This window comes from Pelodiscus sinensis, chromosome 22 (assembly GCF_052426305.1).
Source record: "Pelodiscus sinensis isolate ZL-2025 chromosome 22, ASM5242630v1, whole genome shotgun sequence".
Classification (NCBI taxonomy): domain Eukaryota; kingdom Metazoa; phylum Chordata; order Testudines; family Trionychidae; genus Pelodiscus; species Pelodiscus sinensis.
Window position 1 is genome coordinate 19,971,931 of NC_143073.1, and position 11,708 is coordinate 19,983,638.

An 11,708-nucleotide genomic window follows, 5' to 3' on the forward strand; every position below is an offset into this window, starting at 1 on the left:
TTTGAAGTCTGCTACCCATTCATTTCATTTGGTGTCCTCTAGTCCTTCTATTATGGGAACTAATGAAGAACTTTTCTTTATCCACCCTCTCCACACCACTCATACTTTTATGGACCTCTATTATATCCCCTCTCATTCTCCTCTTTTCTAAGCTGTAAAGTCCCAGTCTCATTAGCCTCTCTTCATATGGGACCTGTTCCAAACCCCTCATCATTTTTTGGAACCCTTTCCAAGGCCAAAATATCTTTTCTGGGGTGAGGAGATCACATCTGTACACAGTACTGAAGATATGGCGTCCCATAGTTTGATACTTCCCCTCCTTCTTCTTCCCCTGGCTTCCCCCTTCCAGCTCCCTCCTCCCAGGTTTCCCCCTCCCCTCTCCCACCCTCTCTCTTCCCTTCTCCCACCTCCTTTTTCCAGTCTCCCCAGAGGTTAATCCCCCCCCCCCGAGTTTTGTTAAATAAAGAGAGTTTCTATTTTTGAACACACGTGTCCTATATTTTTTACAACAGGAAGGGGGGCTAGGGAGGGGTAAGTGGAAGGAGGTGGGGGAGGAATGGGGTACGGAGGACTGGGGTGGCTCTGCGGGCTCCTCGGGGTGGAAGCTCTCCTGCAGCCCCCCGATTGACCCCCCCGGATAGCAGCCTGCGGCAAGTGCAGCCGGGCTGATGGCTGAGTGCTGTGATGTGCCAAGTGCGGGCACTCAGGGCATTCCAAGACAGGACTGCTTTGCTGTCCCTCATTTCACGAGGAGTAACGGTAGTTCGAACTAGGAAGCCTAGTTCAAACTACCTGGTTCGTGCCCCGTGTAGCCGCGCTGCACGGGGTTCGAACCAGCAGGGTTTTAAAAATGGCGGCTCCCGGCTTATGCAAATGAAGCCCGGGAAATTCAAATCCTGGGCTTCATTTACAAGTGCAGTATGCCTACATTACCCTCCTAGTTTGAACTAGGAGGGTAGTGTAGACATACCTGTAGTGTAGACATACCCGAGGAGAGTAAGGGGGGATATGATAGGGGTCTATAAAATCATGAGTGCTGTGGAGATGGTGAATAAAGAAAAGTTATTTATTAGTTCCCATAATAGAAGAACTAGAGGACACCAAATGAAGTTGATGGGTTTAAAACTAATAAAAGTTCTTCTTCATACAGTGCGTAGTCAACCTATGGAACTCCTTGCCAGAGGAGACTGTGAAGGCTAGGACTATAACAGAGTTTAAAGAGAAGCTAGATAATTTCATGGAGTTTAGGTCCATAAAAGGCTATTAGCCAGGGGATAGAAATGGTGACCCTGGCCTCTGTTTGTCAGAGGCTGGAGATGGGTGGCAGGAGAAAAATTGATTGATCATTGTCTTCGGTCCACCCCCTCTGGGGCACCTGGTGCTTGTCACAGTCGGCAGACAGGCTACTGGGCTAGATGGACCTTTGGTCTGACCCAGTAAGGCCATTCTTATGTTCTTATGGGTATGTCTACACTACAAAGTTAATTCGAACTAACGGACGTTAGTTCGAATTAACTTTGCTAGGTGCTACACAGGCAAACCGCTAGTTCGAACTTAATTCGAACTAGCGGAACCCTTAATTCGAACTAGGTAAACCGCATTGTACGAGGACTAAGCCTAGTTTGAACTTACTAGTTCGAATTAAGGGGTGTGTAGCCCCTTAATTCGAACTAGTGGGAGGCTAGCCCTCCCCAGCTTTCCCTGGTGGCCACTCTGGCCAACACCAAGGAAACTCTATTGCCCCCCTCCCGGCCCCGGACTCCTTAAAGGGGCACGGGCTGGCTACGGTGCCCATGCCAGGTGCAAGCCTGCCAGCACCCAGCCGGCAGACCCTGCACCTGGCACGGCTCGAGCCAGCCACTCGATGTCCCCCAGCCCTCCCCCTCTTCCCAGGACCAGGCTGGCGGCTCCTGGGAGTTTTTCCGGGACCGCAAGAGGCGGGCACCCGCCTGGTCTAGTGCGGACATCGTGGACCTCGTCCATGACCTCCCCACTAGGCACAAGAGTGTGGCTGTCTAGGGCAGGAGAGCTGCCAGCCTGGCCACCCAGGAGCAGGTGTGCATGAAAATCAAGGTGGTCCACTGAGACCCCCGACCCTGAGCTCTGAGCTTACAATGGCCGTCCTGGGTCAGACCAAAGGTCCATCTAGCCCAGTAGCCTGTCTGCTGATAGCGGCCAACCCCAGGGACCCTGGAGGGGATCGACCGACGACAGTGACCAAGCAATTTGTCTCGTGCCATCCATCTCCAGCCTTCCACAAACTTTGGGCAAGGACACCATTTCTACCCCCTGGCTAATACCACTCCAGGGACTCAACCTCCATCACTTGATCTCACTTCTCTTTAAACTCTGTTTTAGTTCTAGCCTTCACAGCCTTCTGCAGCAAGGAGTTCCACAGGTTGACTCTTTGCTTTGTGAAGAACAACTTTCTGTTACTAGTTTGAAGCCTGCTACCCATTCCTTTCCTTTTGTGTCCTCTAGTCCTTCTATTATGGGAACTAATGAAGAACTTTTTTGGATGCACCCTCTCCACCCCACTCATGCTTTTATAGACCTCTATCGTATCACCCCTCCGTATCCTCTTTTCTAAACTGAAAAGTCCCAGTCTCTTTATATGGGACCTGTTCCAAACCTCTGATCATTTTAATTGCCCTCCCCTCTCCCACCTCCTTTTCCCAGTCTCCCCCAGTTTTGTTCAATAAAGAGAGATTCTATTGTTGAACACAATTGTCCTTTATTTTGTACATCAGGAAGGGGGGCTAGGGAAGGGTAAGTGGAAGGAGGTGAGGGAGGAATGGGATACGAGCCCCCGATGGGGAGGACTGGGCTGGCTCTGTGGGCTTCTGGGGGTGGAAGCTCTCCTGCAGCCCCCCAATTGCCCCCTCTCCCCAGATGGCAGCCTGCAGCAAGTGCAGCCGGTCTGATGGCTGATTGTTGTGATGTGCCCAGTGTGGGCACTCAGGGCACTCCAAGCCAGGACTGCTTTGCAAGCGGGGCACCCCTGAGAACTGTCTGTCTGGGGTGGGGGTTGGGTCCCTTTAAGCACAGCCCTCGGCTAGCCTGAGACAGCAGTTCCACGCTCTAAGTCCTCATCTGATGCCCTGCCGGCACTGCTTCCGGCCATCCTTAATCCCGGTTCAGGGTCCACTTAATGTGGACATGCTAGTTCGAATTAGCAAAACTAGCTAATTCGAACTAGTTTTTAGTTCTAGATGCACTAGTTCGAATTAGCTTAGTTTGAATTAACTAATTCGAACTAAGTTAGTTCGAATTAGCACTGTAGTGTAGACATACCCTTAGTTAGTCTCCTCTCCCAGGGTCCTGCCTGTCCAGCACTTGGGTTGGAGTGTCCCATTGTGCTCAGATGGTGCTGATGAGTCAGTGGCTCCCATGGGGCACTGAGTTGCCGGGGTGCCCTCCCATGGATGGAAGGGGTGACTGAACCCCACAGCTAGGACGGCCAGAGGTCCTGTTTTTAAAAAGACAGTCTCCTCATTTTTTCAAAAAATGGCAGATTGTCCCGTATTTTCTGTCTCTTCCCTTCCTACTGCTGGCTGGATCCTTGCTTGCCAGCTGCTCACTGGCAGTGAGCGGGGGTGTGGAGAGCTGACGCTGGGCTGAGTGTGCAAGGCTGGGCAAGGCTAGTGGTCAGGCAGAGGTGCAGTGGGCAGAGCCGGCTGCTCCCCCTGCTGGTCCATCGGTGCAGCCCCTGCTCCAAGCCCTCTCTAGGCCAGTGGGCTCCCCATCCCGCACACCACCCCATTTCTGACCTGCACTGGCTCCTTGCCACCATGCCTGGTGAGCGCGGGCGGGTGGTGCTGGGTCACATGTCATTTCTGCTGCCCTCCCATCAGCGTTTACATGCTTCCTTCTCCCTGTCCTTGCCCTGCTGTGCCATTCCCCTCCCCTCAGCCCCACGGCCCCTCCATGTCCTTCCCTTGCGGGGTGCTGTGCAGAGAAGCAGCCGCTGGTCGGCTCATTCAGTCACCAACTGCCTGGCTGGCAGGCTCCTTCCTGTCCCCACCACCTCTCAGAAACTTACCCTGCACAGCCAGCACACACACTCAGTGTCACTGTCACACACCCAGTCTGTGCCACGCTGTCTCAGTGCCCCCCACAGTCACTGTCACGCATATTGCCATGCTTCATTTGCATAATTAATTAGGGGCCATTTTTGCACAAGAGGGTGTTTTTTGCACAAAAAGGAGCTGTGCAGATGGCTCCTTTTTGCACAAAACCCCCTCTTCCGCAAGAGCCGTTCTTCCTGAAAAATGAGGAAGAACATCTCTTGTGCAAGAGGGGATTTTTGCGCAAAAAGGAGTGGTGTTTTTGAACTATCTACACAGCTCCTTTTTGCGCAAAAGCCTCTTGTGCAAAAATAGCCCCTAATTAAGTTTGCAAATGAAGTGCAGAGATATTCTACTCTGTGCTTCATTTGCATAAGCTTTTGCAGAAAAAGGGTGCAGTATAGACGTAGCCTTTCAGAAGAAGCTTTTTTCAGACGAGGTCTTTTTTGTAGTGTGAGAGAGTCCACACTACAAAAATGCATCAAAAAAGCAATCTGCTTTTTCGAAAGATAGCATCCATTCAGTGTGAACGCTTTCTTGCATGTAATCTGTGATTACTATGGGTGGAGTGGCCACCACAGCACTTGTGCTTTTTCTTCTTTCCTCTTCTTTCAAAAGAACTTCCTCTTCCCTGTCCACACGCACCTTTTTCCAAAAGAGCTCTTTCAGAAAAAGGCTTTTTCTTCATAGAATGAGATTTAATGCCAGAATGCTAGAAAAAACCCTCTGTTCTTTTCATTTTCTTGTGGAAGAACGCAATTGCAGTGTGGACGTTTCTCAAGTTTTGTCAGAAAAATGGCAGTTTTTCCGAAAAAACTCTGTAGTGTAGACATATCTGTGTCACAGAGTCTGTCTCTCACACACGGCATCTCTCTTTCACACTCACGCGCTCTCTGCCTCTCTGTAACCCCGCCCTTCTGCCTGAGGCCCCGCCTGTTATCATGAAGGGCCCCCCTGAGCTAGGCAGTATTTGTTTGTTCCCAGGGGTCAGTCAGTTTGATGTTAATGTGAAGATTCGTACTGCACAGGTCTGTGATTGCTATTGCGCTCCTTGCACAAGAGCAATTTCACCAGGCGTCCTGTGTGCAGCAGAAGCAAATATTCACACTCTCACTCAGAGTCTTGCTTTCTCATTTAAACATCCAGGCAGAACAGGTTTAATGTTTCCCACGAGGAGGCGGTGCACAAGCATACACCCAGGGTATTTCTACACTTGCACCCTAGTTCGAACTAGGGATGCAAATGCAAGCATTCGAAATTTTTGAGCAGTAACATTAGTTCGAACCAAGGGCTTTGGTTCGAACTACCACGTCCCGGCGTGCACTTCCTGGTTCGAATCAGCTGTGATTCCAAATAGCGCGCTAGCGAGATCATGCTAATGAAGCACGGGATATTTAAATCCCCGCTTCATTAGCAATTTAGAATGCCTGCATTTGCATCCCTAGTTCGAGCTAGAGTGCAAGTGTAGACATACTGTGGAGGCAGGAAAAGGAGAATAAGGGAATCTGTGTGCACCCATCTTAGTCTTGTTAGCAAGAGTCAGGCTAATTCTGACTCTTGACAACGCAAGAGCTATAATAAGACTCTGCCTTCGCCTCTCACCTCCATATGGAGATAAGGATAGAATGCTGACTCTGGCAGGGACCTTGAGATAAGGAGCATCTGGGTGGAACTAAAATAATTGTTAGCCGTTGGCAGGGCTCAACAATTAGGGCAATCTACTCACCCGTGGCGAGTAGATTTTAGCCCGGCATGTCACCGCAGCGCGATCAGCGCATGCGCAGCGTGGTCTGTACCTGAATAGCGTGCCAAACCGGGCAAGTGGGGCTCGCTGCCACTTGTCAAGCCCTGACCATTGGTGTTTGTAATGGGAAGGAGACTAATTGTTTATTGTTATTCTATGTAACAGATAGTATATAAACTGCTTCATAATTGCTTGTATTCGAAGATCTGCCTGGGGGGGGTCTCTCCCCCCCGTCCGAATCAGGCTTCCCTTGCAATATTGCTCAAATAAACTGCATCTGGCTACTTGTTGCTTACAAACGCAGAGTGAAGGCTTGTTTTCTTCCACAATACCCATACAGACTAAGGATAGTCAGTTGACTAGTCAACCAGTCGATTCCCCCCTTGCTGCCTCTATCACATAGAGGCAGCAAAGGGGGGGGGGGGGGCAGAGAGGGTACTTCAAAGTGGCAGCACTGCACAGCTGAGCCAGGGATCCGCTGTGTGGTACTACCGCTTTGAAGCACTGCTTCAGTGTTTCAAACGGGCAGACCCGTGGAGCTAGGGATCCTCTGGGGAGTGCCTAGCTGACCCTGGACTTTGCGCGGCATGCAGCACAGCATGGAGCCTGAGGTCAGCAGGGGACTCTGAGTCTCCACTGACCCTGGGCTCCATGAGGGCGCGGTGGCTTTGAAATGCACTAAAGCCCGCGCTGGGGACTCTTCTGACTTTCAAAGGAGGAACGAGGAAGTCCCTATTGACTAGTTAATTAACTGCAATTTAACATCCTTAACACAGACCCCTCCACACAGATCCCCCATCCCCCGCTACCCCCAGAGACGCTGCCTCAGGCGTCCCCCGCCCTTCAGGGGACAGACAGTCGAGCCGCAGTTCACAGAGGATCCTTTATTGCTACACTACACTCAGCGCTGGCTGCGGGGGCACCTGCTGGTTGGGGCAGCAGCCTGGATCCTTCCAGCAGCTGGAATGGGTCGCATGATGCCCAGCAGGGTTGAGGAAGGGACCCTCCGAGCCAGGCAGGGGATCATGTGGAGAAGACACGGGGTGGCCCGAGCAGGGAGCCTGGCTGTGGTGTTTGGTGGGGATGGGCCTCGGGAGGGGGCTCAGGTAGGGTGGGGGCAGAGATCTGAGGTTTGCAAACGAGGCACATGACTCCTGAGCTGGAGGCTTACAGCCAGCAGTCGCTGCTGCTCTCGGTGGGGACCCCTGTCACCTTGAAATCATTCACTTGGAAGACCCAGCGCCCTGGAACCCCGACGTTGCTCGTCTGCCCGATGCGGAGGACAGCCTCCGTGCGGGAACCCGGGATGTTGTAGAAGTTTTTGTTGTCGCCGCTGTTGAACCCGGCCTGACGGCGGAGACACGGGGAGCAAAGGAAGTTAGTGCACTTGCCTGTCGCTGGGGTAGTGGGGGCAGCACTGACTGTGATCAGAGCCCCCATATCTTTCCATGTAGCCCAGCGCCCCATCTGAGTCCCACCCCACTCCCTGCAGCCCAGCGCCCCCTGCTGAGCCCCCACCCTGGTCCCTGCAGCCCAGCACCCCTGCTGAGCCCCCCGATCCTCACAGCCCTGTGCCCCTGGCTGGGCCCCCACTCTGCTCCCCACAGCCCAGCACCCCACGTTCTCATGTGAGCTGTGTAACGGGACCTACCTGGGCGGGTGTACCCCCTAGGCCGGTGGTGGCGTTTCCGCCACTCGCCGTGCCTGTGGTCCACTGGATCATTCCATAGTTCAGCATGATGAAGGTGACTTGGCCGTTGTTTGCCAGCACGGCCTGGAATGTGTCCACCTGTAGCAGAGAGGGAGGAGACCCAGGTGAGGGAGACCATGGGAGCTGCATAGACATGGGAACCACAGGGTCCAGCACCCCGCTAGCCATTCCCCTGGAAAGCCCCTGATTGGTGACTATGGCAGTGAAGCCCAGCAGTTGCACAGTTTGTCTGGGGCTTTGTCTAGACTGCAGGCTTCTTTCGGAAGAAGCTTTTCTGGAAGAGATCTTCAGGAAAAACTTCGTCCGAAAGAGAGCGTCCACACTGCCAAAGAGCATCGAAAAAGCCATCTGATTTTCCACACTGAATGGACGCTCTCTCGCACGTAAGCTGTGGTTACTACAGGCAGAGTGACCACCAGGGCACCTGTGCTTTTTCCTCTTTCCTCTTCTTCTAAAAGAACTCCCTCTTCCCCATCCACACACACCTTTTTCCAAAGAGCTCTTTCGCAAAAAGGCTTCTTCCTTGTAGAAAGAGGTTTACTGATGTCAGACAAACCCCTCTTCTCTTTCAATTTTTTTTCGAAAAAAAACATGATTTCAGAGTGGACGTAAGTGCAGTTTTTTCAGAAAAGCTCTTCAGTATAGACATAACCTGGGTCTAGCAGCCCCACCAGCTAGTCTCCCTCCTGCCTGTCCCCTCCCCAGGTGCTCAGCTGGAGCCATGGAGAGTGAGGTGTCACATACCTTCTGGGAGGTGGAGCCGTAGTAGGCCACGCGGTCCCAGGTGGCCACAAAGGCCCACGTGGCTGTGAAAGGGATTGCTGGGAAGTACTGGTTCATGTCTCTGGTGAGGCGACGCAGCAGCCCAGGGTCCTGGCTCTCCCGGTAGTAGACGTCCCCACCCAGTACATTGTTCACGTCACCCCAGTAGGGGGCCACAAAGGGGCGGCCATCAGCCAAGGGGAAGGGGTCGGGGGTGTACTGGGAAACGGCCACGCCGAAGGACACCACGCCATTATTGTTCACCTGTGGGGGGGGGAGGGGAGCAGAGAGGTGGCTGTAGGAGCACAGCAGAGCATGGCTATCCCCTCCTTGCAGCACAGCACCCCCTGCTGTGCCCCCTGCTCTGCACCTCACAGCACAGCGCCCCCTGCTGTGCTCCCTGCTCTGTACCTCACAGCACAGCGCCCCCTGCTGTGCCCCCTGCTCTGCACCTCACAGCACAGCGCCCCCTGCTGTACCCCCTGCTCTGCACCTCACAGCACAGCGCCCCCTGCTGTGCTCCCTGCTCTGCACCTCACAGCACAGCGCCCCCTGCTGTACCCCCTGCTCTGCACCTCACAGCACAGCGTCCCCTGCTGTGCTCCCTGCTCTGCACCTCACAGCACAGCGCCCCCTGCTGTGCCCCCTGCTCTGCACCTCACAGCACAGCGCCCCCTGCTGTGCTCCCTGCTCTGTACCTCACAGCACAGCTCCCCCTGCTGTGCTCCCTGCTCTGTACCTCACAGCACAGCGCCCCACTGTGCCCCCCACTCTGCACCTCACAGCACAGCGCCCCCTGCTGTGCTCCCTGCTCTGTACCTCAGAGCACAGCGCCCCACTGTGCCCCCCACTCTGCACCTCACAGCACAGCGCCCCCTGTTGTGCCCCCTGCTCTGTACCTCACAGCACAGCGCCCCCTGCTGTGCCCCCTGCTCTGTACCCCACAGCACCGCGCCCCCTACTGTGCTCCCTGCTCTGTACCCCACAGCACAGAGCCCCCTGCTGTGTCCCCCGCTTTGCACCTCACAGCACAGCGCCCCACTGTGCCCCCCACTCTGCACCTCACAGCACAGCGCCCCCTGCTGTGCCCCCCGCTCTGTACCTCACAGCACAGCACCCCCTGCTGTGCCCCCTGCTCTGTACCTCACAGCACAGCGCCCCCTGTTGTGCCCCCTGCTCTGCACCTCACAGCACAGCGCCCCCTGCTGTGCCCCCTGCTCTGTACCTCACAGCACAGCGCCCCCTGCTGTGCCCTTTCTGATTAGATTAAATTAGATTAGATTAGATAGAGGGGTGTCTATGGGCAGGGATGGTAGAAAGCTCTGTGTGGCACCCTGTCACTGGCTGCCTGTAACACATGTGCTGTGGGGTCGACAGCGGGCTCAGCCCTGCCGTACGTACATACAGGGAGCGATGGTCCTTGCCATAAAAGGTGAAGCTCATGGAGATGGGGATCTCCGGTGATGCTCCGTCGTCGGCTTTGGGGTTCTGCCGGTCACTCTGGGCTGGGCCGTAGGGATACAGCAGGGACTCTGAGGTGGGGAGAAGGTGCCTTGTAAGAGCCTGGAGCAACTCCCTCTCCATTGGCCCTCGGAGAGCCACTTCCCAGCCCAGTCCAATGGCCTTTGGCATCGGCGATGCCCCCACCCGGTGTCAGGAGCTCCCCATTGGCCTTTACATTCCAGAGCCACACTGAAGCAAAACAAGTTCCCACAAACCTCCCCGAGCCCTCCAGCCCGATTCTTACCCCACCCCAACACAGGCCCCTACCTCCCATCCTGATTCTCCACCCACCCCTCTCTCCAAGCCTCCTGCCCCAATCCCCATGTCATCCATAATACAACCCCCCTCTGATTTCCCACCTCCAACACAGCCCCACCCGACACTCCATCCCACCTCCATTTGCTGGCCTGTCACACCTGGCTGGTGAGCTCCCTTCGCTAGGCCTGTGCGACAGGCCTGCACAGAATGCAAGCACTTTCCCGCACTCCCGGATAAGCAGGGAACAGGACGAAAAGGAAGCTCACGGCTGCTGCCCCCCCCCCCCCAATGGAATCCCTGCTACTGTCTCCTCCCCTCAGCCCTCAAATACAGGCTCCCATTCTGATCCCCACGTCACCAGCCAGGGAACCTCCCACCGTGATCACCCAACCTAACACAGCCCCTGCCTGGGTCTGCAACCCATTGCTAATGCAGCCCCCACCCAACTGCTCTTCACCGCCCAGCTAATAAGGTCGCCCCTCCCATCCTGATCAGTTCCTACCTTCCACCATCTCCACAGGGGTGGGCAACACTGACCCTGCAGAGGGGAGGGAACAGACTGTCAGCCGCAAGGCGCATGGACCCCAGCCCCCAGCCCCACGAGCCCAAGCCCAGCGCTGGCCAGACGTTTACTCACCCAGCAGCAGCAGCAGCAGGAAAGCGAGGGGGGATTTCATCTCGCTCAGACTTCGACGGGGACCCGCTGGGTCGAGATGGGCAAGTGCAACGGCAGCAGGAATGCGGGGCCAGGAGAGGGGGTGAGGGAAGGTACCAGCATGTCCAACGGGATCTAGTGACCTACCCCCATGCACACCCACTGCCTGTGTCTGTCACACCCATCGATCCCTCCCCATTCACCCCCCCATGCACACCCCACTGCCTGTGTCTGTAACAGTCATCAATCCATCCCCATTCACCTTCCTTGCCCCATGCACACCCCACCACTTGTGTCTGTAACAGTCATCCATCCCTTCCCATTCACCTCTCCTGTTTTTCTGTCTCTCTGTCCCACCATACAAGGTTTGCCACTTCTCCAGAATGGTCCAGGATTGTCCTTTCTCTGCTGTGGCCTTGTGGGAAGTGCAGTGGGGTGTTCTCATAGACTCATAGACTTTAAGGTCAGAAAAGACCATTATGATCATCTAGTCTGACCCTCTGCACAGTACAGGCCACAGAATCTCACCCACCCCTCCTAGAATAATCCTCTCACCTATAGCTCAGATATTGAAGCCTTCAAATACTTTGAAGACCCCAAGATACAGAGAATCCTCCAGCTGTACCCCATGCTACAGAGGAAGGCGAAAAAACTCCAGGGTCTCTGCCAATCTACCCTGGAGGAAAATTCCTTCCCGACCCCAAATATGGCGATCAGCTAAACCCTGAGCATGTGGGCAAGACTCACCAGCCAGACACCCAGAAAGTTCTCTATAGTAACTCCTATCATCCCTCCATTGACCTATTTCCCACTGATAATGAATGGTCAATTAGTTACCAAGATCATTTTATCTCATCAAACCATCCCCTTCATAAACCCCTCTAGTTTAATCTTGAAACCGGATAGATCTTTTACCCTCACTACTTCCCTTGGGTATGTCTACACTACCCTCCTAGTTCGAACTAGGAGGGTAATGTATGCATACCGCACTTGCTAATGAAGCCCGGG

The 11,708-nt window shown here is 54.4% G+C and overlaps 1 protein-coding gene across 1 annotated transcript; it reads right to left on the reverse strand.

Moving 5' to 3' along the window:
* Positions 1 to 6,701: 6,701 nt before the first annotated feature.
* On the reverse strand, positions 6,702 to 9,916 carry LOC142819552 (sushi, nidogen and EGF-like domain-containing protein 1). The gene is made up of 4 exons (XM_075907500.2): positions 9,686 to 9,916; positions 8,267 to 8,548; positions 7,463 to 7,600; positions 6,702 to 7,158 (listed from the first exon to the last, which is right to left on the reverse strand). Exons 1-4 carry the CDS (start codon positions 9,914 to 9,916, stop codon positions 6,979 to 6,981), a joined length of 831 nt encoding a protein of 276 aa, XP_075763615.2. The 3' UTR covers positions 6,702 to 6,978.
* Positions 9,917 to 11,708: the final 1,792 nt, after the last annotated feature.

Bases quoted from the DNA above. Each gene is read 5' to 3' on its own strand.
- LOC142819552 (XM_075907500.2), bottom strand. From the start codon at position 9,916: ATGCCAAAGGCCATTGGACTGGGCTGGGAAGTGGCTCTCCGAGGGCCA. The intron at 7,601-8,266 runs GTATGTGACACC...TCTCTGCTACAG, and splicing joins ACGGCTCCACCTCCCAGAAG to GTGGACACATTCCAGGCCGT. The intron at 7,159-7,462 runs GTAGGTCCCGTT...CTCCGCCGTCAG, and splicing joins TAGGGGGTACACCCGCCCAG to GCCGGGTTCAACAGCGGCGA.